This window comes from Podarcis muralis, chromosome 17, assembly GCF_964188315.1.
Source record: "Podarcis muralis chromosome 17, rPodMur119.hap1.1, whole genome shotgun sequence".
Lineage (NCBI taxonomy): Eukaryota > Metazoa > Chordata > Lepidosauria > Squamata > Lacertidae > Podarcis > Podarcis muralis.
Genome location: NC_135671.1, coordinates 7923968 through 7949797, shown reverse-complemented (window position 1 = coordinate 7949797; position 25830 = coordinate 7923968). Strand labels below are relative to the sequence as shown.

General features: G+C 44.4%; 1 protein-coding gene across 3 annotated transcripts in view; it reads right to left on the bottom strand.

Moving 5' to 3' along the window:
* Positions 1–25830, bottom strand: part of WRN (WRN RecQ like helicase) — a 68867-nt gene that overhangs the window by 14487 nt on the left and 28550 nt on the right. For all 3 annotated transcript variants that reach the window (XM_077920893.1, XM_028711886.2, XM_077920894.1), the window contains 14 exons: positions 24134–24240; positions 22418–22605; positions 21509–21683; positions 20247–20428; positions 18084–18185; positions 17693–17785; positions 14639–14780; positions 9398–9568; positions 9217–9311; positions 7325–7397; positions 5395–5468; positions 3706–3778; positions 1553–1665; positions 232–346 (listed from right to left, as the gene is read on the bottom strand). In XM_077920893.1, coding sequence (XP_077777019.1) covers positions 232–346; positions 1553–1665; positions 3706–3778; positions 5395–5468; positions 7325–7397; positions 9217–9311; positions 9398–9568; positions 14639–14780; positions 17693–17785; positions 18084–18185; positions 20247–20428; positions 21509–21683; positions 22418–22605; positions 24134–24240 — 1703 coding nt within the window. The remainder of the gene's footprint in view (positions 1–231; positions 347–1552; positions 1666–3705; positions 3779–5394; positions 5469–7324; positions 7398–9216; positions 9312–9397; positions 9569–14638; positions 14781–17692; positions 17786–18083; positions 18186–20246; positions 20429–21508; positions 21684–22417; positions 22606–24133; positions 24241–25830) is intronic.

Sequence of the window (25830 nt, the reverse complement as noted above, 5' to 3'; positions counted from 1 at the left end):
CCAATCGCTTGATTGTGTGGTGATGAGAGTCCAAGGTCAGCCAGCCGCGGAAGGCTCAAATCCATTCATTGCAATGGGCCTACCCTTGCCCTAGAAATTTGCACGGCAGAGACATCAGTGGGTTTCTGCTGACAAGTCAAAACAATCCTTTTTAAAGCCCTTTTAAACCCTAAGGAAATAAATGCAGGGGAGGGAAACCAGATACAGTACATTAATTCAATTACATCTGACCTGTAAATCATTTGCCTGGCAGAACTCCTTGATTGTGACCAGGAGAGGAGCCAGCATGGTAGATTTCGCTTCCGAAACGCCATCAACTCTCTTCATGTTTTCCACAGTTGTAGGCCTGAAGGAAATATTGGAGACGTTCTGTAATATAACGCCATGAGCTTTGATACCTAAGGTGTATGCCGGTAAGTCTGGATTTTAACAAATAAAACCATACAAGCTACTACCATCACTGCTAACAATTTAGCCTCTGTAAGAGACCTTGAAAAAATTCCTGAAGACTGTTTTCCTCAAGAGAGTAAGAATGTGTAAGCAGGTGACAGGTTTTAAAACAGGTAACGAAATCTTCTAGACCAGCGCCATTTCTAAGTCATGAACAATATTCTGTGTTGATTCGCACATGCATGTTCATCATTTGATGACTCTGGAACACTTTACAACTTTCAACTGAATGTGTAAATACTTTATTTGCATATTACATAAAGATGATCTTAAGTGTGGCTGGTGTGGTTTGTGCACACATTCCCTGCTCCCTGTGTCCTAGCCTATTATGGTCTCTGGTCAAATAGATTTTGCTGGTTTTTGTAGCGCTTCAGCTCTGACTACTGTAAAGTGGGCAATGACAGCCCATCATATCACCCTCCCTGGAAAAGACTCGTCTTGCTGGCATAAATTACTGTATTTTTCGCTCTATAGGACACACTTTTTCCCCTCCAAAAATTAAGGGGAAATGTGTGTGCGTCCTATGGAGCGAACGCAGGCTCCTTGGTTTCAGCGATAGCAACACGAAGCCTTCGAAGCGCAGAGTGAGCGCTCTCTCCGCGCTCCGGAGGCTTCGCGTTGCTTTCGCTGAAGCCTGGAGAGCGAGAGGGGTCGTAGCGCACTGACCCCTCTCGCTCTCCAGGCTTCAGGGATAGCTGCCTGAAGCCTTTGGAGTGCAGCGCGAGTTCCCGCTGCGCTCCAAAGGCTTCAGGTGGCTATCCCTGAAGCCTTTGAAGCGCAGCGGGAACTCGCGCTGTGCTCCGAAGGCTTCGGGTTCCTTTTGCTGAAGCCGGGAGAGCAAGACTCTGCTGGCTTCAGCAGAGAGGGAGAGCTGCGCAGCACCCCTTCAGCGAAGCGGGAGGAGAAATGGAAGGGGCTCCATTTCTCCTGCCGCTTCGCTGAAGGGGCGCTGAGCAGAGAGGGGGAGAATTTTTTTTTTCTTGTTCTCCCCCTCTAAAACAAGGTGCGTCCTATGGTTGGGTGCATCCTATAGAGCGGAAAATACGGTATTAAGTCATCAGACAAGGTTTATCTTCTTATTCAAACCAAAATAAAGGCTTACCTTATCACGCTCATATCAACCAGCACTTTATTTGTTGCTAGTACGGCTGGAGGAATGTCCTTCTCGTTCGCCAGTTTCTGACGGGCTGTCACTAGCTTGCCATATAGCATTGTCTATTAAAGGCAAAAGACAACATGTGAAGGCTGTACTGTGATGCATATGAGGGTCTCAGAGGACGAATGGGGATGTGTATGTCTTGAGTAAGTAAACCCAAAAGGTATGTGACTCTGAAGATAAACATGAAGATGAAGAAAGGTAAAGGGACCCCTAACCATTAGGTCCAGTCGTGACCGACTCTGGGGTTGCGGCGCTCATCTCGCTTTATTGGCTGAGGGAGCCGGCATACAGCTTCCGGGTCATGTGGCCAGCATGACTAAGCCGCTTCTGGCGAACCAGAGCAGCGCATGGAAACACAGTTTACCTTCCCGCCAGAGCAGTACCTATTTATCTACTTGCACTTTGACGTGCTTTCGAACTGCGAGGTTGGCAGGAGCAGGGACCGAGGAAGGAAACAGGAAAGATGGGCTGTTGAACAAGCAAACAGAATGTACAAAATAGGATGGACAAGCAGGATGTGCCAGATGCTTGGATGAGTTACAGGACATGCAGAGGACATGCTGAGACAAGTCACCTCTGGGTTGACCCAGAGGAAGAGACGGGCTGTGGGTTTTTTTTATGTGCGTGCCTGGCCCAGCAGACAGCAGCTACTGTTCTCAAAAGACACGTTGGGACAAATAAATATTCATAACTATTTGGGGAATCCGAATGATGACAGCTATCATCTAGTCCAACCCCCTGCAATACAAGACAATGTGGGGATTGAACCTGAAACTATATAAAGGTAGGAAAGTCCCTGGCACAGTTGCGTTGCTGTCCTGCTGCAGAAGGAGCTGCCCAAAGACTCTTAAAAGAACCTGATCCATTATTTTAGTGGGTCCACCAATCTAGTAGGTATGAATGAGAGGAGTGAATTAGTCCTTATTAATTATCATCTGTTCATAAATAAAAGGTTATAATTTGGGTAAAATCGTGCCATTTTGTCTTTCTCAAAATCGCTCTAATCTTGAAGAATCTGCTGTCACAAGTTTTGTCACAGTACATTTGATAAAACATGTTTACATGGAAGCAGACATACATTTAAAGATTACTGATAGATATTGAAGTAATGGTTGATTAACAACATTTTGCCTAACTGTTAACAGGACCACCGATGTTTTTCTTTCTTTTTTTTTTTTTTAATGTTTCAGTATTTTAATACAAATACTTCAAAAATCCACAGGTACAAGACAGCATCTAAAATGGAGCCTTCTTTCTCACACACGAGCAAATGTCTCTTTGATGATGGCATGTACCATAACATGTGCCCGATCTAAATATGAAGAAATTGCACGTTCTTCTGATAATTTTTCTCATATGCAAAACATACTGAGATGTATTTATTTACTGACATTTATAGAATACCCTTCACCATTACTTTGGGTTCTCAGTACAAGTTAGCCATGTAATAGGTAAAGGTAAAGGGACCCCTGACCATTAGGTCCAGTCGTGGCGGACTCTAGGGTTGGGGCGCTCATCTCACTTTATTGGCCGAGGGAGCCAGCGAGGAAGCACCGGGTCATGTGGCCAGCATGACTAAGCCGCTTCTGGTGAACCAGAGCAGCGCACGGAAATACCGTTTACCTTCCCGCTGGAGCTGTACCTATTTATCTACTTGCACTTTGACGTGCTTTCAAACTGCTAGGTTGGCAGGAGCAGGGACCGAGCAACGGGAGCTCACCCCGTTGCGGGGATTCAAACCGCCGACCTTCTGATCGGCAAGTCCTAGGCTCTGTGGTTTAACCCACAGCGCCACCCGCGTCCCTAGCCGTGTAATACATAAACATTAATAGAAAAGGCAACACTACAATGGGAAGGGCATTCTGGTCTCATTCTCCACCCCTAAATGCTTGTGCAAAAAGCTGCATCTCGACCCAGCGTCAAAATATATAGAATGCTGAAGACAGATGCACATCAGATGAGAGGACATCTTCACTCCAGGAAACTTTATCATTATCTGCAACTCATAAAACTAATCCACTAAGATTTCTTTAATCAACTGACAGCCCCAGTAAACATACCGTCATATAAGGAATCACTTCAGTTGACGTACTCACCTGCAATTCCTTCTCTCTTAGAGATGCAGCAGATTCTGAAGGGGCCAGAAGCCGTGGCAACTGCGCTGTGGCACTATCAAAAGAAAGGAGGCAAGTGTTCTAACTTCAATTCAGCCCATCTATCCAGCAACTGACACAAAAATCCCTGCACCTTTTCCTTGAAATATCCAGGAAATATTCTTGGAGATAGGCGATATATTGATATATTGCCCCAAACTGGTTTGAAGTCCATATGATATATCGGTTTCGTAACTTCTGACGTGGCAATATACTGCAAATCAGGGTGTGTGTGTGTGTGTGTGTGTGTGTGTGTGTGTTATGCAAAAATCACAATGTGGGGGAAACCGTGCAGCCAGCCAATGCTTCTCTCGATTCCTGCAGCTCCTGTTAACTCTTCCAGCTCAGCTCCCCCCAGCTGATGCAGGGGGCAGAGAATCACAAGAGCAGGCGCTGTCAAAAATCACGATGCAGTAGAAACCGTGAAGCCAGCCAATGCCTTTGCACAGCTCCATCCTTATTTCACACATCGTGATATATCAATCTGTTGCTATGTTTAGCTGGTGATATATCGTGATGTTGAAAACCAGATACTGCCCAGCCTTCCTTGGAAAGTTTTACCAATGGGTGAATCCAGAACCCACTGTACTGTGTCATCCATGGACGACAAAGCTCCAGCACAGATGACACCAGCAGCAAAGGGAGGGGGTGTTTGTGGAACATGTGGACAGGAGCAGGAATGTCCATAAGCCTGACTTTGGTGTCAGTTCAGGCCTGCATGCCTAGCTATGTCTTTCATGGTTATGCAGCTATTCCCCCACCCAGCAGTCTACATGCAAGCGCAGGCAAAAGGCAGGTCGCCGGATGAATTGCAGTGGATTGCATGTTTCTGATTCCCAATCATTTATCAAAAGCAACAACCAAAAGGCTCCCCGACCCTCAAAATAGTCTGTTAGAATCCCTGTTACGTGGTAACTCAGATATGGTTTAAAAACCATATCTTGTATATGCAGATAATCCCAGTTCGTGTGGTACAGTATGCAATTGGCCTCTTTACCCATATTTTGCACCTGGCTACAGTTGGTGGATTTTGTAGTTCACACACACACACACACACACACACACACACACAATCTCTCACTAAGCTAAAGCGTGCCCACACTTAGATTAAAACAACTATTGCACAAAAGGCTGTATTTTCATTAGAACTGAAGATTTGATCAAGTTTTAGTTATTTAATCAGCGATGATGACTGCAGACCTGCATGTTGATGAGTTTTTAGGCCAAGTTGGTTCTGTTAGGCTGCTGTAATAGGAACTAGAAAAATATTGATTTTCCATCTAACAAAGAGTGGGTTTTTGCTTATTCAGCGGTATGTTGTCTTACACACCCTTCAGTCTTTCGCCAATGCATCTGTATTGTGCTTTGGCTAATGTGGTAATTTAGTCATCAATTAATCATTTTAAGGGTGGATGATTAAAGAACCAAAAACTCTTGAAATCATTGGCATTACTAATTGTAGCAACAAAGAAAGGCGCTTTTGTAACTGTATTGTCCCACTTACAGCTGCTGACCCAACCAACATTCTCTAAAGAAACCATAGGAAGACTAGATGGAAAAAGGAGATCTGAAAAGATACGGGGTGGGTGGGGGGTGGGGGGGTAGAAGGTAGATAACCTTTGGAAGTATTACCTTTTAGCCGAGGATGAACTTTCTCTAGAGACTTTACTCGCTTCACGATACGAAAACTTTTCATGCAAAGACATCTTCAGGAATACAAAACCCCAAAGCAGAAAATGAATACAAACACAAAAATTTACTTGGAATAAATATTTATAGTAAAATACTCAAAATAATATCAGTAATTTGATAATATGTTAATGGAATGCATCTCGTTTCAGAAAAACATTTTAGATTCCACTCCTGTAAACTCTCATGAAGATCTGAAGACAGGAGAATATAAAATGTATCCTGACATGATTACTTGACTTCACCTGCCTAAGGTGTATTATATACCGTATTTTTCGCTCTATAAGACGCACCAGACCATAAGATGCACCTAGTTTTTGGAGGAGGAAAACAATAAAAAAAATATTCTGAATCCCAGAAGCCAGAACAGCAAGAGGGATCGCTGCACAGTGAAAGCAGTGATCCCTCTTGCTGTTCTGGCTTCTGGGATAGCTGCGCAGCCTGCATTCGCTCCATAAGACGCACATACATTTCCCCTTACTTTTTAGGAGGAAAAAAGTGAGTCTTATAGAGCAAAAAATACAGTATATATCTTATGTATTTATTTCAGTTGTGACTAATACATTTTTATTAAATTCTTGGTATCTTACTTTATTCAATTATAGTCTATGGACTAACGGAATAAACATTATTCATTCAATCAATAAATCTTTTAATTTTGCAGTATCCAATAAATCTTTAAAACAATATAGAATTCTAAGGCTTCATTTCCAAGTCCCTTTTGAAACACCTTTCATGAGAGAAGGAATGCAGACACAGATCTCATTTGTGCATATTGCTAAGGGAAACCATGATTTGGTGCAAATATTCAGACAGGCCACAGCAGCTTAGCATGTCCTTCGAACCCATTTCTCTCTCACACGAACCACAAGCTGAAAAAACAAAGGACAAACCTTGGTGGCAGCTCATGGCTTATCTGAAAGAGCTAAACCACACACCCAGATTCAGACAACATGCTAAACGAAACCATAGAGTTACCTAAGCTGTGTTTTGGAAGTGAGAATGGAATGTGTTAGGGAAGTGAGAGCTGGACCATCAAGAAGGCTGATCGCCAAAGAATTGATACTTTTGAATTATGGTGCTGGAGGAGACTCTTGAGAGTCCCATGGACTGCAAGGACTGCAAGAAGATCAAACGCATCCATTCTTAAGGAAATTAGCCCTGAGTGCTCACTGGAAGGACAGATCGTGAAGTTGAGGCTGCAATACTTTGGCCAGCTCATGAGAAGAGAAGACTCCCTGGAAAAGACCCTGATGTTGGGAAAGATGGAGGGCACAAGGAGAAGGGGACGACAGAGGACGAGAAGGTTGGACAGTGTTCTCGAAGCCAGCATGAGTTTGATCAAACTGCGGGAGGCAGTGGAAGACAGGAGGGCCTGGCGTGCTCTGGTCCATGGGGTCACGAAGAGGCGGACACAACTAAATGACTAAACAACAACACAGCTGTGTTTTGTCTGCCAGAGAACCATGCTTCGTAGAGCTGCTGCACTAACTTGAGAAGTCACCTTAGAAGATGCCCAACATTTCACGGGGCTCCATATTAGTAGGAAAAATTAACAGTGGTATGCAACCCATTGCTGTGCAATCATCACATGTACAGCAACTCCAGAGCAAGGAAATATGTGCCCAGGAACTGGGCAGCTAGGCTTGATCCTGCCACCCTATCATATATAGCAGGTGTGCTGAACCTGTAGTTCTCCAGCTCTCATTAGCCACAGCCAAGATAGCCAATAATCAGGAATGATGGGAGTTGCATTCCATTAACAACTGGAAGGCAACAGTTTGGCCATGCCTGACAGATAGCCTGACCAGATCACTGCCTTTGACTAGAAGGCAAGAAGCGATGAAAAAGTGCTGGTTTCTACCATACAGACCTGCTTTTCTGTTGTCAACTGAGGTAACGTTCTATAGGGGGAATGTCTGGTGTTCGAAGAGGTCGGCTGATAGCTGGAAAGAGAAGGGAAATTATCTCAGCCTTATTGATAGCAAAAACTATTCCAACAGCAAGATGCACAGCCAAGTCTTCAAAAATTACCGTATTTTTTGCTCTATAAGACTCATTTTCCCCTCCTAAAAAGTAAGAGGAAATGTGTGCACGTCTTATGGAGCGAATGAAGGCTGCGCAGCTATCCCAGAAGCCAGAACAGCAAGAGGGATTGCTGCTTTCACTGCGCAGCGATCCCTCTTGCTGTTCTGGCTTCTGAGATTCAAAATATTTTTTTTCTTGTTTTCTTCCTCCAAGAACTAGGTGTGTCTTGTGGTCTGGTGCGTCTTACAGAGTGAAAAATACGGTGCTTTTGCAGAATGCAAAGTCACAAATGTTAATGATTTCAAAGTGCAGCTTCTATTTACTTTCAGGCCAATCTCTAAGGCAGTGGAGTTCAGCTCTCTGAAAACTGAGGCACTCCTGCAGTATATCACCATATCCCGCGAAACCTAACCACTTTTCCCTGTCTGCCACCAACCTGCCATATTTTTTTCTTCACCGCTTTGCTCTAATAGTAAGGTTAATCCTTACATTCTAGAAAACAATTGCAATACCTTTCCCCTGCCACACAAACCTGAACAAAACAAAAAATGACACATGCCCTTATTTTGTCATATCAAACAGAGGACTCAATTTGAACAATCAGCACAGAAAGGTTTAAAGTGGGAGGTGGCAACCTTAAATCGTGGTCACATTTGAAAACCAGAGAAACCGCCGTGGGTACCACACACAACATAACCTCCTACCCTGATGTAACAGAAAACTCCATTCAAGCTCAACTTTAGAGGGGGGCAGAAATTCTGTGGCTGCCAATAAAGGCCTCTGCGGATATGTGTGCGCCCATGAGTGTTATGCTGGTACCCGCTAGTTTAGGGTCATGAGACTGCACAAGGCCGCACTAGCGTTTGTCCTTTTTCTACACCAGTACCAACAATAGAGGGACACGGGTAGCACTGTGGGTTAACCCACAGAGCCTAGGACTTGCCGATCAGAAGGTCGGCGGTTCGAATCCCCATAACGGGGTGAACTCCCGTTGCTCGGTCCCTGCTCCTGCCAACCTAGCAGTTCGAAAGCACACCAAAGTGCAAGTAGATAAATAGGTCCCGCTCCGGTGGGAAGGTAAACGGCGTTTCCGTGCACTGCTCTGGTTCGCCAGAAGTGGCTTAGTCATGCTGGCCACATGACCCAGAAGCTGTACGCCGGCTCCCTCGGTTAGTAAAGTGAGATGAGCGCCGGAACCCCAGAGTCGGCCACGACTGGACCTAATGGTCAGGGGTCCCTTTACCTTTACCTTACCAACAATAGAGTTCCATTTTGTTTTTGTTATTTAAAATCACTTTTATTAATTTTCCAATAAAAACATCCAATTAAGATATCCAATCATAATATTCCAATTAAAATAGAATAAAAAACTAAAATAAAATAAATATTTTTATTTATTATAATAGAGTTCCATTTTGAAGCTCCCAGGTGAAAGCTGGGAGGGTCCATTCCTTTCTGTGTGAGACAAGGGTTAAGATCTACCTTTGAGAGAGAACTTTGTATTTTCTTTCTTTCTTTCTCTTTCTTTCTTTCTATTTTCATTTAGATAAGTTTTTTTATTGTATTATGAAAAAGCTTCCATTTTTTAAATGAAAAAACCAAAACAAAACAAAACAAAACAATGTTCCATTTCAACAGGTGAGGTTTCAAAATGATCCAGACCTAAAGTTTGGCAGCCTGAAAGCACTTACACAAATAAGCATTGTTAACTTCAGTTCTTAGGCAGGCCATGGTTACCTTAAAGGAGACTTCCTTAAGTTCAGTTCCTCATTAGGCTGCAGCAGAAGCTTCTGTCCTGACTCCTTTCTTGCTTTACAGAGCCAGTCTTTACCCTGAAACAGACGAAACAAACTATGGCTCAATATGGTGCTGCCAAAACAATCCATCAACAGAGCACCTTCTTTAGTTGCAAACTTACCGTCTGCGTCAGCTTGCACTTGGTTGTAAATTTGCGTTGGCCAGAAACCTCTATAAGCAAGCCCTCTAAGATCAGTTGCCGGCCTAGAGACTTCCACCAGTTCTCTGGCCAGTCCTTCCCACTTCCGAAGAGAGGATGACTTCGGTATTGTTCTGGGAGGCGTTCAGAATACTGAAATTAAAAAAGGAAGAAGCCAGAAATGCAATTAAAATCTGAAGAACCGTTTCAGATGTCCCCTGGACTTCCCATTCCTGCAGAGGACCACTACTTCAGAAGTACTGTATTTTTTGCTCTATAAGACTCACTTTCCCCCTCCTATAAAGTAAGGGGAAATGTGTGTGCGTCTTATGGAGCGAATACAGGCTGTGCAGCTACCCCAGAAGCCAGAACAGCAAGAGGGATCGCTGATTTCACTGCGCAGCAATCCCTCTTGTTGTTCTGGCTTCTGAGATTCAGAATAATTTTTTTCTTGTTTTCCTCCTCCAAAAACTAGTTGTGTCTTGTGGGCTGGTGCGTCTTATAGAGCAAAAAATATGGTGCCTTCACATCGTTCTCAAGTAGAAGATGCTCACATAAATGGCTGGGCGATATCTGGTTTTCAACACTGAGCTATGTCACCAGATAAACGTAGTGATATACCAATATATGGCAATGTCCGAAATAAGGATAGAGCATTGGATGGCTTCATGGTTTTTCCTTATCGTGATTTTTGCCTCCTACTCTTGTGATTTGCTGCCCCTGCAGGAGGCAGAAGAAAGCTGAGCCAGCAGAGTTAACAAGAGAAGCGTTGGCTTGCTTCACGGTTTTCCCTGCATTGTGTTTTTTGCATAATGTGTGCGTGCACACACCTTGATTTGCAATATATTGCCAGGTCAAAAATTACGAAACCAACATCACGATATGGACTCCAAATGGGTTTTGGACAATATATTGATATACTTCCCAGCTCTGCTTATGTAAAGACAGCTCTTTTCAGCATGGCTGCATTGTGCAGGAGGAAACCATTCTACTGGGATTGTACTGGGGTGGGAAAAACACATAACACCTTATCAGACTGTATGTGACTGCAAGCTTATTTCCATCCACACGTATCATTTTTTTATTTAAAAACAGGTGATTCACTATAGGATTACTATGTCCACTTCCAGACTGTTGCTGTCTTGTGGGTGGGGTTCAATCACATGCCAACAAATTCAGATTGTGCAATTTAAGTGGATATAATCTTCTTGTTGAACAGAGTAACTTTTGAAAAATGAACTTTTTGCAGTAAGGGAAGGAATAAGAAAATGCACTGGAAAGTGCAGGATAACCATTACTTAACACCTTGTTGTATAACCTCCCTGTAAACATATCAGAATCAATGATCAATAAGCAACGGATGCTGCATAGCTTCCCGTTGTGCAAATGAATCAGGATGAATGTTCAACAAATACAAGTATATACCGTATTTTTTGCTCTATAAGACTCACTTTTTCCCTCCTAAAAAGTAAGGGGAAATGTGTGTGCGTCTTATGGAGCAAATGCAGGCTGCACAGCTATCCCAGAAGCCAGAACAGCAAGAGGGATTGCTGCTTTCACTGTGCAGCGATCCCTCTTGCTGGTCTGACATCTGAGATTCAGAATATTATTTTTCTTGTTTTCCTCCTCCAAAAACTAGGTGCGTCTTGTGGTCTCGTGCGTCTTATAGAGCGAAAAATACGGTAGGTTTCTTCTGAAAAACCTAAGTCACACTTTTCAGTAAGGCACTTTCGCTGGAGATTATCTCATGGTGTCTGGGAGGCTGGTACAAATGCAAAACCGGCATGAGATTAGACATGCTTCCCCACACCTCCTCACTTTTGGAGCATGAAATCTCACCCACACTGCAAACCTAATTATAGGAATACAGTGTTGTTGCATTGACATTGGTGCTCAGTGCCGCTTAACACAGGGTCTGAGACCCTTATTTTCAGCCTTGGTTAGGAGATAGCAGCAGGGATTATTTGTAAGTGCCAGCTCAAGTCTGTCGTGTTTGTTTAGGCGTCTAGTGGTTTTTAGTTGCTGTTTTTTTCTATTAAGCTGTTCCCCGTGACCTTATTTCATATTTTAATCTTTACCATGTTTTAAACTAACTTTTTTGTGAGACCCTGAAAGGGTCAACCACAGATCCCTTAAATAAACAATCAATCTTGAGATTAAAATGCAAGAAAAAAATATTGCTGAAGTCTAACAAGCATCAAAATAACATCAGCCGCTATATTTTAAAGTTCCACACTTTTCTTTGTTTTAACAGTGGTAGTATAAGATTTCATTCAAGGCAACTTCTTAATTTGAAGATTCCCAGGAGGACTTGTTCACCACGGAAGACTGACTCAAATTTCAAACAACAGGTGAAATCTGATCTCTCTTGTGACCCACCTGAAACCTGTCTAGGAGCACACCTGTGCATATTGTTACCAAAAGAGTCTACTAGGCTGAACAAAACTGAGGATAACACAACTCTTCATAAACTATGGGTGAATGTTGTATAAGGTAAACAATGAATATTCATAGGGCGTGATTGGTAAAAGGTATTTCCAACCGTAAACACTTTTAAACCCAAAAAGCTGCTGAGTTAAGCTTTACAACCAGAACAAAACTTGATTAGAATTAACATTCAGCTTTCACAACAAGTTCTGAAAATAAGCAAGAACAATTAGAGAACACAGACACCTGTCGCAAGAAGTCAATAAAAGAAGCCCCTTAGTGCAAGTGATGGGAAATTTTCTGATGCATTCTAAACTCAAGTGTACAAATGTTAACTGCATATAATCTTTTGAGGGCCCCTCCTAAGGCATTTTCTGGTTTACTGCTGAACTTTCTGCAGTCCACAGAAAACTAAAACAGCAGCGTACAGTCTGGTCTTCCAGATTGAGTAGGTGGCAGAAGTAGAGACAGTTAAGCACTGGAAACTGCAAGGGGCGAGAAGGTTGCTGTGCGTGGGTTCTGCTTCCAAGTTTCCCAGAGGCATCTCGTTGGCCACTGGAAGAACAAGATGCTGGACTATATGGACCACTGGCCTGATCCAGCAGGCTTTTCTTATGCTCTTAACTCTCGTGTCAAGATAAAGCCAACTGGAAGCACAACTCCCCCCACCCCGGCCACATAAAATGTACCTAGGATCCAAGGCACCCTTGCAGTCGTTTGGTGTCCAAACCCCCACTCTCAGCAATGAAATGCTTTTTAGAAAAAACACACAGTTAAAATCCAGTGCTCTTGAACTGGTGTAACCAAGTAAAAACAGAATTTATAATACAAGTAAAATGCTAATGTTTTCCTATTTCGAAAAACTGTGGGGATAGAATGGACCCCATACAGTAGGGATGTCCAACCAGTCGACCGTGATTGACAGGTCGACCCCCGGGTGATAGCCGTCAGTTGTGGGCTCATTTTTGTCCACGGTGGAAAAATAACTGTAGCCCCCTCGCTCTGTCCTTCATTCACGCAGGATAGGTAAAAAAGAAGACGGAGTTATCGCTGCTCGTTTGATTTGTTGCTAGTGATTTATGACCTGCCCCCCCCCAAAAAAAAACAGCTTAGGACTACCCCCCTAAAAAAAGCTCAACAACTCTGAACTCTCCCCCCCCCCCAAAAAAAAATGGGTAGACCACTGCCAATTTTTTATTCTGGGAGTAGATCGCAGTCTCTTGGGAGTTTGACATCCCTGCCATATAGTTTAGGCAACTAACAGTTTTACTTTCTCATCCACTTCAATACAGTGGTACCTCTGGATACGAACGGGATTCGTTCCGGAGCCCCGTTCACATCCAGAAGCAAACGTATTTAGCGACGGCACGTATGCGCGCGTCGCTTTTCGCCGCTTCTGGCATGCGCGTGATGTCATTTTGAGCGTCTGCGCATGCGGCGAAACCCAGAAGTAATTACTTCCGGGTTGCTGCGGAGTGCAACTTGAACACGCTCAACATGAAGCATATTCAACCCGAGGTATGACTGTAGCAGTATTTCGAAACCCTGATAGATTGGTAAGTCAAACGAGCAGACTCTAAAAAGTGTTGAGAAGTGCTGAATAACAGTTTAACAGACTTTTTCAAACAGCTCCTGGGACCTAGAGTAACTACATTATCCCTCCTATGGTAGAATCATAAAATCATAGAATCATAGAGTTGGAATAGACCACAAGGGCCATCGAGTCCAACCCCCTGCCAAGCAGGAAACACCATCAGAGCACTCCTGACATATGGTTGTCAAGCCTCTGCTTAAAGACCTCCAAAGAAGGAGACTCCACCACACTCCTTGGCAGCAAATTCCACTGTCGAACAGCTCTTACTGGTAATATTTCCCCTAAAACATACCAAACCTGCCTATATTGACATGTTATTATTGGTTTGGGGTTTTTTTGCCTGCAGGGTGTATTTCCCCCCACAGAAGGGATTTAACATCCTGAACTGCAGCCAGAACTAGTTCAGTCCAGGAAAAGCTTTACCACTTCATTCTGCTGCTAAAGAAACTGGCCCTTATTATATTGAAGTTACAGGTGGTCAAGCTGAGGCAGAAAGAGTGGCTTGCTTTTAGGCACCTACAGCTGAGATTTGAACCAGGGAATTCTTGGCCCGCAGCTCACGCTCTAACCACTGCACAAAAGCAGCTCTCCTACATGACACATGGTCCCCAGCAAAGCACACATAAGCTTCACAAATGCATCACCGTTAAAGCGAGAAATTACCGAATTTTTCTGTCTATAAGATGCCCCCTATTTTTGGGGACTCCGATTTAAAAAAATGGGGGAAGATCTATCCCTGTATAAGATGCCCCCAAATTTTGGACATTGTTTTTTAGGGGAAAAACCCTAGTCTTATACATGGAAAAATATGGTAAGTCTTTCCTCCCAAAGTGCTGCACATCAGCCAGTTAAGATTCAGACCTTTCTTCCTACACATTTCTATCAAGGAATGTGTTTCTAACAGATTTGTTTTTAACTCCTGTTGCTTTAAAAGATTTAAAAACAAAAGGTTTGAAGCGATATCTGGATGTAATAAGCAAACAATTAGAAGTCTACACACTGTCTCTTAAAAAAAACAAAACATAGCCTTTCAGTTTCTGTACAAAAGAACAGAGCTTCCTTTTCTTCAAGTTTGGGACGGTCTTCAATGAGAACCAGAAGGCACAGGAAAAGCACCTCTCCCTCCTTCCCTCCTACACACACAGACAGCCAAGAGGATTAAAGAGCTGTTAACAAACCACCCCATAAGCTGTAACACTTACAGATCCTCTGAGAAACAGGACTGGGACACCCATGCCAAACCTCTCGTTTAAGGCACATACTGCAGACATCAACTGGTATGCTTGCCGGCCAAAATCCTGCAAACTCTCTTCTGTATTGACCACAGGAGTACGTTGAATGTTCCTAAAAGCACAGGAACAAAAGTAAGGTTTGTGTAATATGTATAAAACAACAACAGAGGTCAAAAAGTGTGTGCGTGTGTGTGCCATGAGAGCACACAGAGAGAGCAAATTCTGGTGGGAAACCTGTGGCCTTTCAGATGTTACTGGTCTGCAACACCCATCAGTACAGCCAGGACAGCCAATGGTGAGGCATGATGGGAACTGTAGTCCAGCAATATCGGGGCAGTCACCAGTTAACCACCCTTGCCAGTGTGGTATAGTGGTTAAGGGCAGTAGACTCGTAATCTGGGGAACCAGGTTCGTGTCTCTGCTCCTCCAGATGCAGCTGCTGGGTGACCTTGGGCTAGTCACACTTCTCTGAAGTCTCTCAGCCCCACTCACCTCACAGAGTGTTGTGTGGGAGGAAGGGAAAGGAGATTGTGAGCCGCTTTGAGACTCCTTAAGGGGAGTGAAAGGCGGGATATCAAGTCCAAACACAACTTCCTCTTCTTGCTCTAAGCCAGGCTTCCTCAAACTTGGCCCTCCAGATGTTTTTGGTCTACAACTCCCATCATCCCTAGTTAACAGGACCAGTGGTCAGGGATGATGGGAATTATAGTCTCAAAACATCTGGAGGGCCAAGTTTGAGGAAGCCTGCTCTAGGTTTCTCAAACTTGGGTGCCCAGCTGTTGCTGGACTACAACTCCCATCATCCCTGACTGCTGGTTTGCCCTCGCTTCCCCCAATCTCCCATGTCTCTGCTAACTGGCACGCAACAAAATGGATGTAGCACCTCTGTACATAAAGCTGTGTTCCTGGAATGTAAGCCCCCCCCCCCATCATAATGCCGATCGCCTGATAGGAATGATCAGCGTCACATCCCGCATGCCACGAGTGCTCAGGTCTGTGGCTCAGGTGTGAACCAACAGGGTTCGAAAAGAGGAATTGCTACAGCAATGGAGATGTGAGCAGAGGCGTTGTCATCCTCGCTCCAAAAGGAACTTCCATCCCTTCTCCACAACTCGCCTTAGACCACACGGTCAGGCAAACTTCAGATTCTGCTGTAGAACAGGGGTGGGTGGGCATAAAGTCCATAGATTTCTAGGGACGGGGAAAGTTACAGATGGGTAGCCGTGTTGGTCTGCCATAGTCAAAACAAAAAAATTCCTTCCAGTAGCACCTTAAAGACCAACTAAGTTAGTTCTTCAGAAGTGTGCATGCACACGAAAGCTCATACAAGAACTAACTTAGTTGGTCTTTAAGGTGCTACTGGAAGGAATTTTTTTGTTTTGACTAGGGACGGGGAAAGTACTTGCCAAAACGGGGCATGCAAGAATACAGTCAGGCAATCTGTTGCCATGATGCGAATCCTTAGAGCATTTGCATTGTGTCTTAAACTATAATATTCCTACCGTTCAAGCTACATGACCGAGCAAATAAAGCAAAACAAAGAGGTTCAGCTCTCTGTGTAGCTTCTCCACCACTACAGTGGTACCTCAGGTTACATATGCTTCAGGTTACATACGCTTCAGGTTACAGACTCTGCTAACCCAGAAATAGTACCTCAGGTTAAGAACTTTGCTTCAGGATGAGAACAGAAATCGGGCTCTGGTGGCGCAGCGGCAGCAGGAGGCCCCATTAGCTAAAGTGGTGCTTCAGGTTAAGAACAGTTTCAGGTTAAGTACGGACCTCCGGAACGAATTAAGTACTTAGCCCGAGGTACCACTGTATACAATTTTATTTATACAGTCATAGCTCGGGTTGTGAACGCTGCGGGTTGCGTGTTTTCGGGTTATGGACCGCGCCTAACTGTACTGGAACGGGTTACTTCCAGGTTTCAGCGCTCGCGCATAAACGCTAAATCGCACTTTGTGCATGCGCAGAAGCACGTCACGTGCGTGCGCAGATGTGACGCTGTGGGTTGCGAACGTGCCTCCTGCACGGATCACGTTCGCAACCCGAGGTTCCACTGTAAATACGGATGGCTGGGGAGGGTGGGGAAAGAACAGCAATTAAAACACAGGCATGAAGCAAGGCAGGGGAGCCAACCTTTATTGCACATCAGCCATAAATCAAGTCTGAAGTATGAGCTAGTGATGCTTGGGTGTGCACAAGAGTACAGTACACAGCTCCTTCTCCTTAGATCCCTGGCTGCAGTTGTGCCTGTAGTCTAAGGCCATGCTGCAGGAGGCTGGGGTGTGGGGGGACGGACAAGCAGGAGTATAAGCCTGTCTTTGTGTCATATTACCAGGCCTGCAAGACCACCTGACTAGTGTCCAGATGTGGCCTTTGCCAGTGCAGGCTGGTCAACCATGAACTATGGAAGAGGCCCTGGTTAGGTCAAGGAATTTAGGATATAAGATTTACCATATTTTTTGTTCTATAAGACGCACCAGACCACAAGACACACCTAGTTTTTGGAGGAGGAAAACAAGAAAAAAAATATTCTGAATCCCAGAAGCCAGAACAGCAAGAGGGATCACTGCACAGCGAAAGCAGCGATCCCTCTTGCTGTTCTGGCTTCTGGGATAGCTGCGCAGCCTGCATTCGCTCCATAAGACGCACACACATTTCCCCTTACTTTTTAGGAGGGAAAAGGTGAGTCTTAGAGAGCAAAAAATACGGTAATATTTGCCTTCACGACTTGAGCTCAGTGCCCACAGTCGTTCTCTGACATAAATTCAAAGAAGAACTTTTCATTTTTATTACTTGGCTTTTTAAGGGTGGATTTTAAATTTGAAACTAAAGCCATAATCCTGCGAGTTAGCTTTTGACTGGGAATTGCAGGATGGCATCTTGTACCGTTTACCCTAAAAGTAACAACATTTGAAGAAAACTTCATTAACAGAGAGCCATTAGAGACTTATTGCTGCTTGTCATTTAAGCTGTGGGAAGACAGTTCCAAACCTTTAATCTTTTGGGAGGAACATTTACCTGGATCTGCAATTATCGCAACATTTTTCTGTTCCCATGATACCCGATGAGGCCTTTCGGAGTTGTTTGTCTTCGAAATGTGACAAAATGATTCTACCCAAGAGAACATTGGGAATTAAATAAAAGAACAAGAATTTACATGTTAAATTCATTGAAGAAAACAATGAGCAGAAATCACCATCATTAATTGGTTCTCCTGGGAGCTAATTTATCTTGCTTGAATCATCCCGAGACAGGCATCTATATTTTTTTCAAAGTATGAGCTTCAAGGTGCAAATACAAAAATGTACCAGAATGCAAGCGGCACTTTTCAAAACTTTGAAAGATTTTCATTGAGCTGTGTTGACAGCTCCTGATTGTTACTTGCTAAAATATAAAGTATAACACGTACTTTCTCCTGCAGCTATTCAAGCTGAGGTATTTCTCAATCTTTGCCATCATCTTCAGTTTGTACAGGCGAAATTTATCATTACGTATCTCATTGAGTAGGTGTCTTAAAAAGAAAGTGGGGGAGAGAAGAAGAAAATTAGAGATGAAACGTTCATTATCTCCCTGTCACCTTCCAAGAAAATATAAAATTTGCACAAACATCCTACACACATACTTTTCATGCAATATAAATCGGTCATAGCTATAAACGGAGCAAGAAATGAAGAGCGAGGAAACGCACACTGAAATTTCATATTGTCATCGTCCATATATTGCCATGTTGTCATGATTTCTCTAGTTATATGCAGATACAGTGGTACCTCGGGTTACATACGCTTCAGGTTCCATACGCTTCATGTTACGGACTCTGCTCACCCAGAAATAGTGCTTCAGGTTAAGAACTTTGCTTCAGGATGAGAACAGAAATCGGGCTCCGGCGGCGCAGCAGCAGCAGGAGGCCCCATTAGCTAAAGTGGTGCTTCTGGTTAAGAACAGTTTCAGGTTAAGTATGGACCTCCAGAACGAATTAAGTACTTAACCTGATGTACCACTGTATTCTGTCTATATAAAACAGACTGACACCATAGACAGAAACTGCAGTCTGACTGGGCAAAGTAACATTAAAAACAATGATATCACAATTTTATAACACATCTCAAGCATATAAAGTGTTTCACATACTCTGGGTGGGATTCAACTATCTGTTGTGTGTGTGTGGAATTAGGCCCACTTGCCCAACAGGACTCCCCTCTCTCTCCTCCTCCCACGCACTCCCTAAATATGCTCTGGGGGTTGGGGGGGTGAATCCCAGAACAGGTTTAGGGGACACGTGAGGGATGAATGGGGGGGGGGGTGTCCGCAGACCTCATTCCTCGTGTGCATATCCCACTTAATGCTACACTGAGTTCCACCGACTACCTCAATGGTCATGTTCAGACATCACACTAAACCAGAGTTTAGAGTAACAAGAATAAGATGCAGTGAGCCTTGGGCTCTTGCATACTCCATGTTCTTCGGTGCCCATCAGAAGGAGTTCAGAAGCTTTTGCTTGAAAGTTAGTTAGCACAGGTCTAAACCACTGAGCCTCTTGGGCTTGCCGATCAGAAGGTCGGTGGTTCGAATCCCTGCGACAGGGTGAGCTCCCATTGCTTGGTCCCAGCTCCTGCCAACCTAGCAGTTCGAAAGCACGTCAAAGTGCAAGTAGATAAATAGGTACCGCTCTAGCGGGAAGGTAAACGGCATTTCTGTGCGCTGCTCTGGTTTCGCCAGAAGCGGCTTAGTCATGCTGGCCACATGACCTGGAAGCTGTCTGCGGACAAACGCCGGCTCCCTCAGCCTATAAAGTGAGATGAGCACCACAACCCCAGTCGTCTGCGACTGGACTCAACTGTCAGGGATCCTTTACCTTTTTTTGTTTGTTTGTTATATTTATATATCGTTTCACACTCTCAGAAGCATCCCAAAAAGATTTACAATAGAAGATTGTTTGGACCAACAGTAGCTTTTTGTGTTGCCCAAACCCAACAAACTGTGGTTGATCTTAACTATGGTTTGTTTGAAAAAGGTTACATTCAAACACTGGGTTATGAAACTGGCTTGTTAAGACAAACCATGGGTAAACATTGTTGTTTAGTCGTTTAGTTGTGTCCGGCTCTTTGTGACCCCATGGACCAGAGCACGCCAGGCACTCCTGTCTTCCACTGCCTCCCGCAGTTTGGTCAGACTCATGTTTGTAGCTTCGAGAACACTGTCCAACCATCTCATCCTCTGTCGTCCCCTTCTCCTTGTGCCCTCCATCTTTCCCAACATCAGGGTCTTTTCCAGGGAGTCTTCTCTTCTCATGAGGTGGCCAAAGTATTGGAGTCTCAGCTTCAGGATCTATCCTTCCAGTGAGCACTCAGGGCTGATTTCCTTCAGAATGGAGAGGTTTGATCTTCTTGCAGTCCATGGGACTCTCAAGAGTCTCCTCCAGCAAACGTTAATAACATTTTAAACAATAACAGTTTAAGACTGGGCTGGCAAGTTAAAATGTGGTTCTCTGAAATCAGAAGCAAAAGCTTCCAAACTCCTCCTTGTAAGTACATGAGGAGAGAGGAAAGCATGGTAGGCCAGTAGTATTGGTTACCTGTTGAAACTCATGTCACCTGGCGTCCATAATACATAGCAAGAGGCAGGGAGCCCATCACGACCAGCCCTTCCAATTTCCTGATAATACGATTCCATTTCCTTTGGCGCTCCATAATGAATAATTGTCCGGATGTCTGCTTTATTGATGCCCATTCCAAAAGCTACAGTCGCTACTATACACTGAAAAACAACCACCATATCAGTTTTTAACTCCACTTTAATATTGATGCATGGAAAAAATTTGATGTGCTTACAACAGTTTAATGTGTCCAGCTACATAAAGTATATACTATGGCTATGTCTCCAGTTGCAAAGCACTCATTAAAGGCAGTGAAATCAAAGTACAGTAGTACCTCGGGTTATATACGCTTCAGGTCACATGCGCTTCAGGTTACACACTCCGCTAACCCAGAAATAGTGCTTCAGGTTAAGAACTTTGCTTCAGGATGAGAACAGAAATCGGGCTCTGGCGGTGCGGCAGCAGCAGGAGGCCCCATTAGCTAAAGTGGTGCTTCAGGTTAACAACAGTTTCAGGTTAAGAAGGGACCTCCGGAACGAATTAAGTACTTAACCTGAGGTACCACTGTAGCCAAACTGGAGCTATATTGGGCACAGCCCAGTAAAAGGTACTACCTGAAAATCCAGTTTAAAGCAATAGAACAAGCCATGCAGCCAAATCCTATGAACATATAGTCAGAGGCAGGGGCTTACGAAGTGGGGGGGGGGGCGCCACTCTGGGGGGTGTGTGTGTGACAAGATGGCCCCTGCCTCCCCCCAGCTGTAGAGCAGTTGAGGGTGCACGCAGTCAGTATGGGTACCGCTCGCACAGCAACCGTACAACTCGCGTGAGTGGCACCCATACTGAGGAAGGCCATCTTGTCAACCCCCCCCCCCCCGAGTGGCACCCAGGGCAGCCTACGTATGGATGTCGCGTGTGCATCACCGGGCTGGGCGTCCCGCCCCAGGTTCCTCTGCCACTGGTCAGAGGTATTGCTGAATTCAATTGGATTCACTCCCAGGTTAAGTGTGCACGGAATCACAACCTTAGTTGCAACCAGTTTAAATTTTATTGATGTCACTGGGACACAGTCAGAGCTAACTTATGCTGGATTGTGGCTGCTGAGCTTGGAAGGAAAGTGGGAGGTGGGACCTTGGGACATATTTAGCGACTATGATGCTTCCTCCTAATTTCCCCCTGTATATCCCACAAAATACAACCACATAGCATCTTATGACAAGCAAACAGCATTTCCTTCATACCTGAATTTCATCTCTCATGAATTTGTGGTGGATGTCTCTCCTTGCTGCGATTCCCATGCCAGCATGGTATGTTCCACAAACAATGTTTAATTTTGTCAGCTCTGCAGCTACCTGTTCAGTTGTCTTCCTTGATGGGCAGTAAACAATAGCGGGGCCTTCAAACTCATAACTAAATCTAAGAATTTAAAGAAGAAGAAAGCATCTGCATGTGACATAGATCATTAGGATATCCAAGGAACGAACAAAGAAAATACAGTGGTGCCTCGCAAGACGAAAAGAATCCGTTCCGCGAGTCTCTTCGTCTTGCGGTTTTTTTGTCTTGCGAAGCAAGCCCATTAGCGGCTTAGCGCTATTAGCGGCTTAGCGGGCTTAGCGGATCAGCTGATAAGCAGCTTAGTGGCTTAGCGGATCAGCTGATAAGCGGCTTAGCGGATCAGCTGTTAAGCGGCTTAGCGGATCAGCTGATAAGCGGCTTAGCGGCTTGGGAAAAGGGGGGGGGGGAACCCTGCAGGAACTCGCAAGACATTTTCGTCTTGCGAAGCAAGCCCATAGGAAATTCGTTTTGCGAAGCACCTCCAAAACGGAAAAACCTTTCGTCTAGCAGGTTTTCCGTCTTGCAAGGCATTCGTCTTGCGGGGCACCACTGTACGTTAGCCTTGTGACAAATCTTTCTTGTAGATTTTCTCCTCGAATACTGGCTCTATTAATCTCATAATAAACTTGGGGGGGAAATACTGATCTACTGTTGCGGACTATCAACACATTTCAGAAGTTGGGGGAAAGTGTTATTGGAGTAGAAGAGCCTTTATTAAAAAAAAAAAAATTAAATAAATATTTATAAACGTTTCTTTCCAGCAGTAACCTTGGAACACAAAATTTGCGGGCGAAGGAGGGACAAAACACACTAACTTGTCTTTTTTAACAAGGAACTGCTGTATGTCCACGATGATATTTCCAGTTTTCCTTACTACTTCTAAGTATAAATTAGGCCGGTCAAAGCTGGTACATGTGACCTGGGGAGTCTTAAGGTTCAGACAGTTTATGATGTCCTCTCTGACAGAAGGGCTTGCTGTTGCCGTTAATGCAACAATGGGAACCTGAAAAGAAAAAAGAAGCAGAAATCTGGGAAATGTAAAGGTGATGGATAAAAAGAAATCAAAGCATTAAACTCTTTTTATATCATAATCCAAAATTTAAGGAATAAAGAATAAGCGGGGACTCTGATTTAATTTACTCTAATTGGTGTGGAAAGTGTAAATATATGCATGAATAAAGCACATTGTTTTCAGTAGGGTCAGATTAAGTTTCCCAGAAGAATTCTAGGAGGAGTCTAGGAAATATCCATCATCACCTTCTCCTTCAATGTCAACATTTGCAGTTACAGTGAACATTCACACAGGTTATCATGATCCATATTCTGGCCTTCCTCCCACCACTTCCCTTCCTCCCCCGAAAGGTTGTGAGGCAACCTTTAAGAGTCCATGTGCATGTCATGCTCTCCAGACTGGGAGTGAGCTGCAGGATCATACACTCCCCTTTCCGCAGACCATTAATTTTTTCTTATAGCCCCAAAGCTCAATAGCACAATTCAGCCATCTTGCCAAACCAGGGTTAATTATGATTTAGTCTGTTGTCTGTTTTGGCAAACCATGGTTTGCGGGCAGCCAGCACACCAGAATCAGAAGCCAAGGTTGGAAACCAGTTTGCATGTGCCTACTACAGTACAGCAAGGGACGCGGGTGGCGCTGTGGGTAAAAGCCTCAGCGCCTAGGGCTTGCCGATCGAAAGGTCGGCGGTTCGAATCCCCGTGGCGGGATGCGCTCCCGCTGCTCGGTCCCAGCGCCTGCCAACCTAGCAATTCGAAAGCACCCCCAGGTGCAAGTAGATAAATAGGGACCGCTTACTGGCGGGAAGGTAAACGGCGTTTCCGTGTGCTGCGCTGGCTCGCCAGATGCAGCTTGTCACGCTGGCCACGTGACCCGGAAGTGTCTTCGGACAGCGCTGGCCCCCAGCCTCTTGAGTGAGATGGGCGCACAACCCCAGAGTCTGTCAAGACTGGCCCGTACGGGCAGGGGTACCTTTACCTTTACCTTTTTACTACAGTACAGCATGATGTACAGATTGGCAAAAGGGGATTGTGGCTGTTACTGCTCTTCCATTTTTATAGTGCTTCGGCCTCTGGGAGTGCCGAGTAGTTGGAAAACAAGAGCAGATAACCACAGCTAATATACCTGGAAGTTCAAACCATCTTTAGCATAATTTATGGTTGGCATGATTCTGAATTGAGCCTATGCTAGTATGCACATTAATGTGTAATCACAGAGGGAAGAGTATGTAGCGCAGGCATAGGCAACCTCGGCCCTCCAGATGTTTTTGGCCTACAACTCCCATGATCCCTAGCTAGCAGGACCAGTGGTCAGTGATGATGGGAATTGTACTCCCAAAACATCTGGAGGGCTGAGGTTGCCTGTGCCTGATGTAGCAAGCTGCCCATCCGAAATGGAAACACAAGGAATGATCAAAAACTATACACAGCGCACAGAGATCAAACATTTGTTTTGTTAAAGTTGATCTATGTTCAAAAAAATTAAATCAGAAAAATTTCTTGCAATGACTATACTGTACCTTCGGAAGATGTTTCTTCAACAACCCCAAAGACCTGAAAGAATTCCTGAAGTCATGTCCCCATTCAGAAATACAGTGAGCTTCATCAACAGCTATCAGGGTGATGCCTAAGATGAGTTAAGACAGGCCCGATCATGTGGTTACAGAGCACTTACGACAGTATAGATTTCAGAGCCAATTGGTATATACGTTTTGCAAATTTAACCACTTATGCAAGTAGTCTACTTTGAATTAGCAGATGTCAGAAGCCAGAGTGACCCAGACCTCTGGGTGTACCTCATCTGAGGAAGAGGCCCAGGATGCTGCAGTAAGCCCTGACACACCTAAAGAACCCATTAAAGCAGCCCAACTAATCCAGTCTTACAGACACCTCATCTGGAGCAAACCTCTATATGCACTGTGGATCAGATTCTTTTCTGGACCTCTACAGTGGTACCTCTGGTTATGAACTTAATTCGTTCCAGAGGTCCATTCTTAACCTGAAACCGTTCTTAACCTGAGGTACCACTTTAGCTAATGGGGCCTCCCGCTGCTGCCACACTGCCGGTGCGTAGTTTCTGTTCTCATCCTGGGGCAAAGTTCTTAACCCAAGGCACTACTTCCAGGTTGAATGAATGAATGAACTTTATTACGGTCACAGACCAGGATTAAGAAAAAGCATATAGATAAAATAGCAGTTGGGATTTTTGACCGATAATTGTTAGGGCAAATGAGGACAAGGAAACAGGCATAAAACATCTGAATAAAATACAAGATTAAACACAGATAATGGATAAATAAAAAACTAATAATTAAAACCGATAAGAGCTAAAAACCAACAAAGACACGCAGTTAAAACAGCTGTAAGAGCATAAAAACTAAAAAACTCGCAGATAAAACAACTATAAGAGGCTGCAGAGTAGAATCCTCTTAAATAGAGGACACTCACAACGTTAAAAACTGCTGTGCAAATATGGTTAAAACAGACAATTAAAACAATATACAACACTAAATTTAGAAAACCATGTGCAACAATAAACTGTCTCAGAATCACCCATGGAATCACCCATGGAACCGTGTTTGGGGCTTTTCATGCCGGACTATTTTGGGTTGGGCGATGGTCTGCGCCTACAGATCTGTAGACAGAATCTGGCGACCATCCAGGTCATCTTCTGATCTTTGCCCAACAGCAAAAGGTCAAATTTTTGCTTTTGCGGGAGGTGGGCGAGCCTCACCAGTAGGGGATCCATGATCTTACTACGTGCCTCTTTATAAAAGGGACATCTAAAGAACCCGCCTTCCTCTGCTTTCTCCCCACTTGAGAGAGTTCAATCCAGACTTCTCAGAGCTCTCCTCCAAGTCCCCAGATGTGTCTCAAACGCATGGGTTAGATTGGAAACGGGGATGATGAGAGTGGAGGCTAGCATCTGCCTAACATCAATTTACAAATGGCTGACACTGAACCTGCTCACCCGAGGGATAGCCCCATTGATCCTCTGTGACCAATTCCAGTCGGGCTGGCAGACTGCAGTCCTGAACACCCTCCGGAAATTGGGTTTTGCCCCTCAAGCCCTTCTAAGTCTGGGTTTGGACCAGGCAAAAGCTACGGTCAGGCAAAGAATATTAGACACCGAGAGACAGCAGGACTGTGCAAGGTGCCCCAACTACTTCCAGGTTAGCGGAGTGTGTAACCCGAAGTGTTTGTGACCCAAGGTACC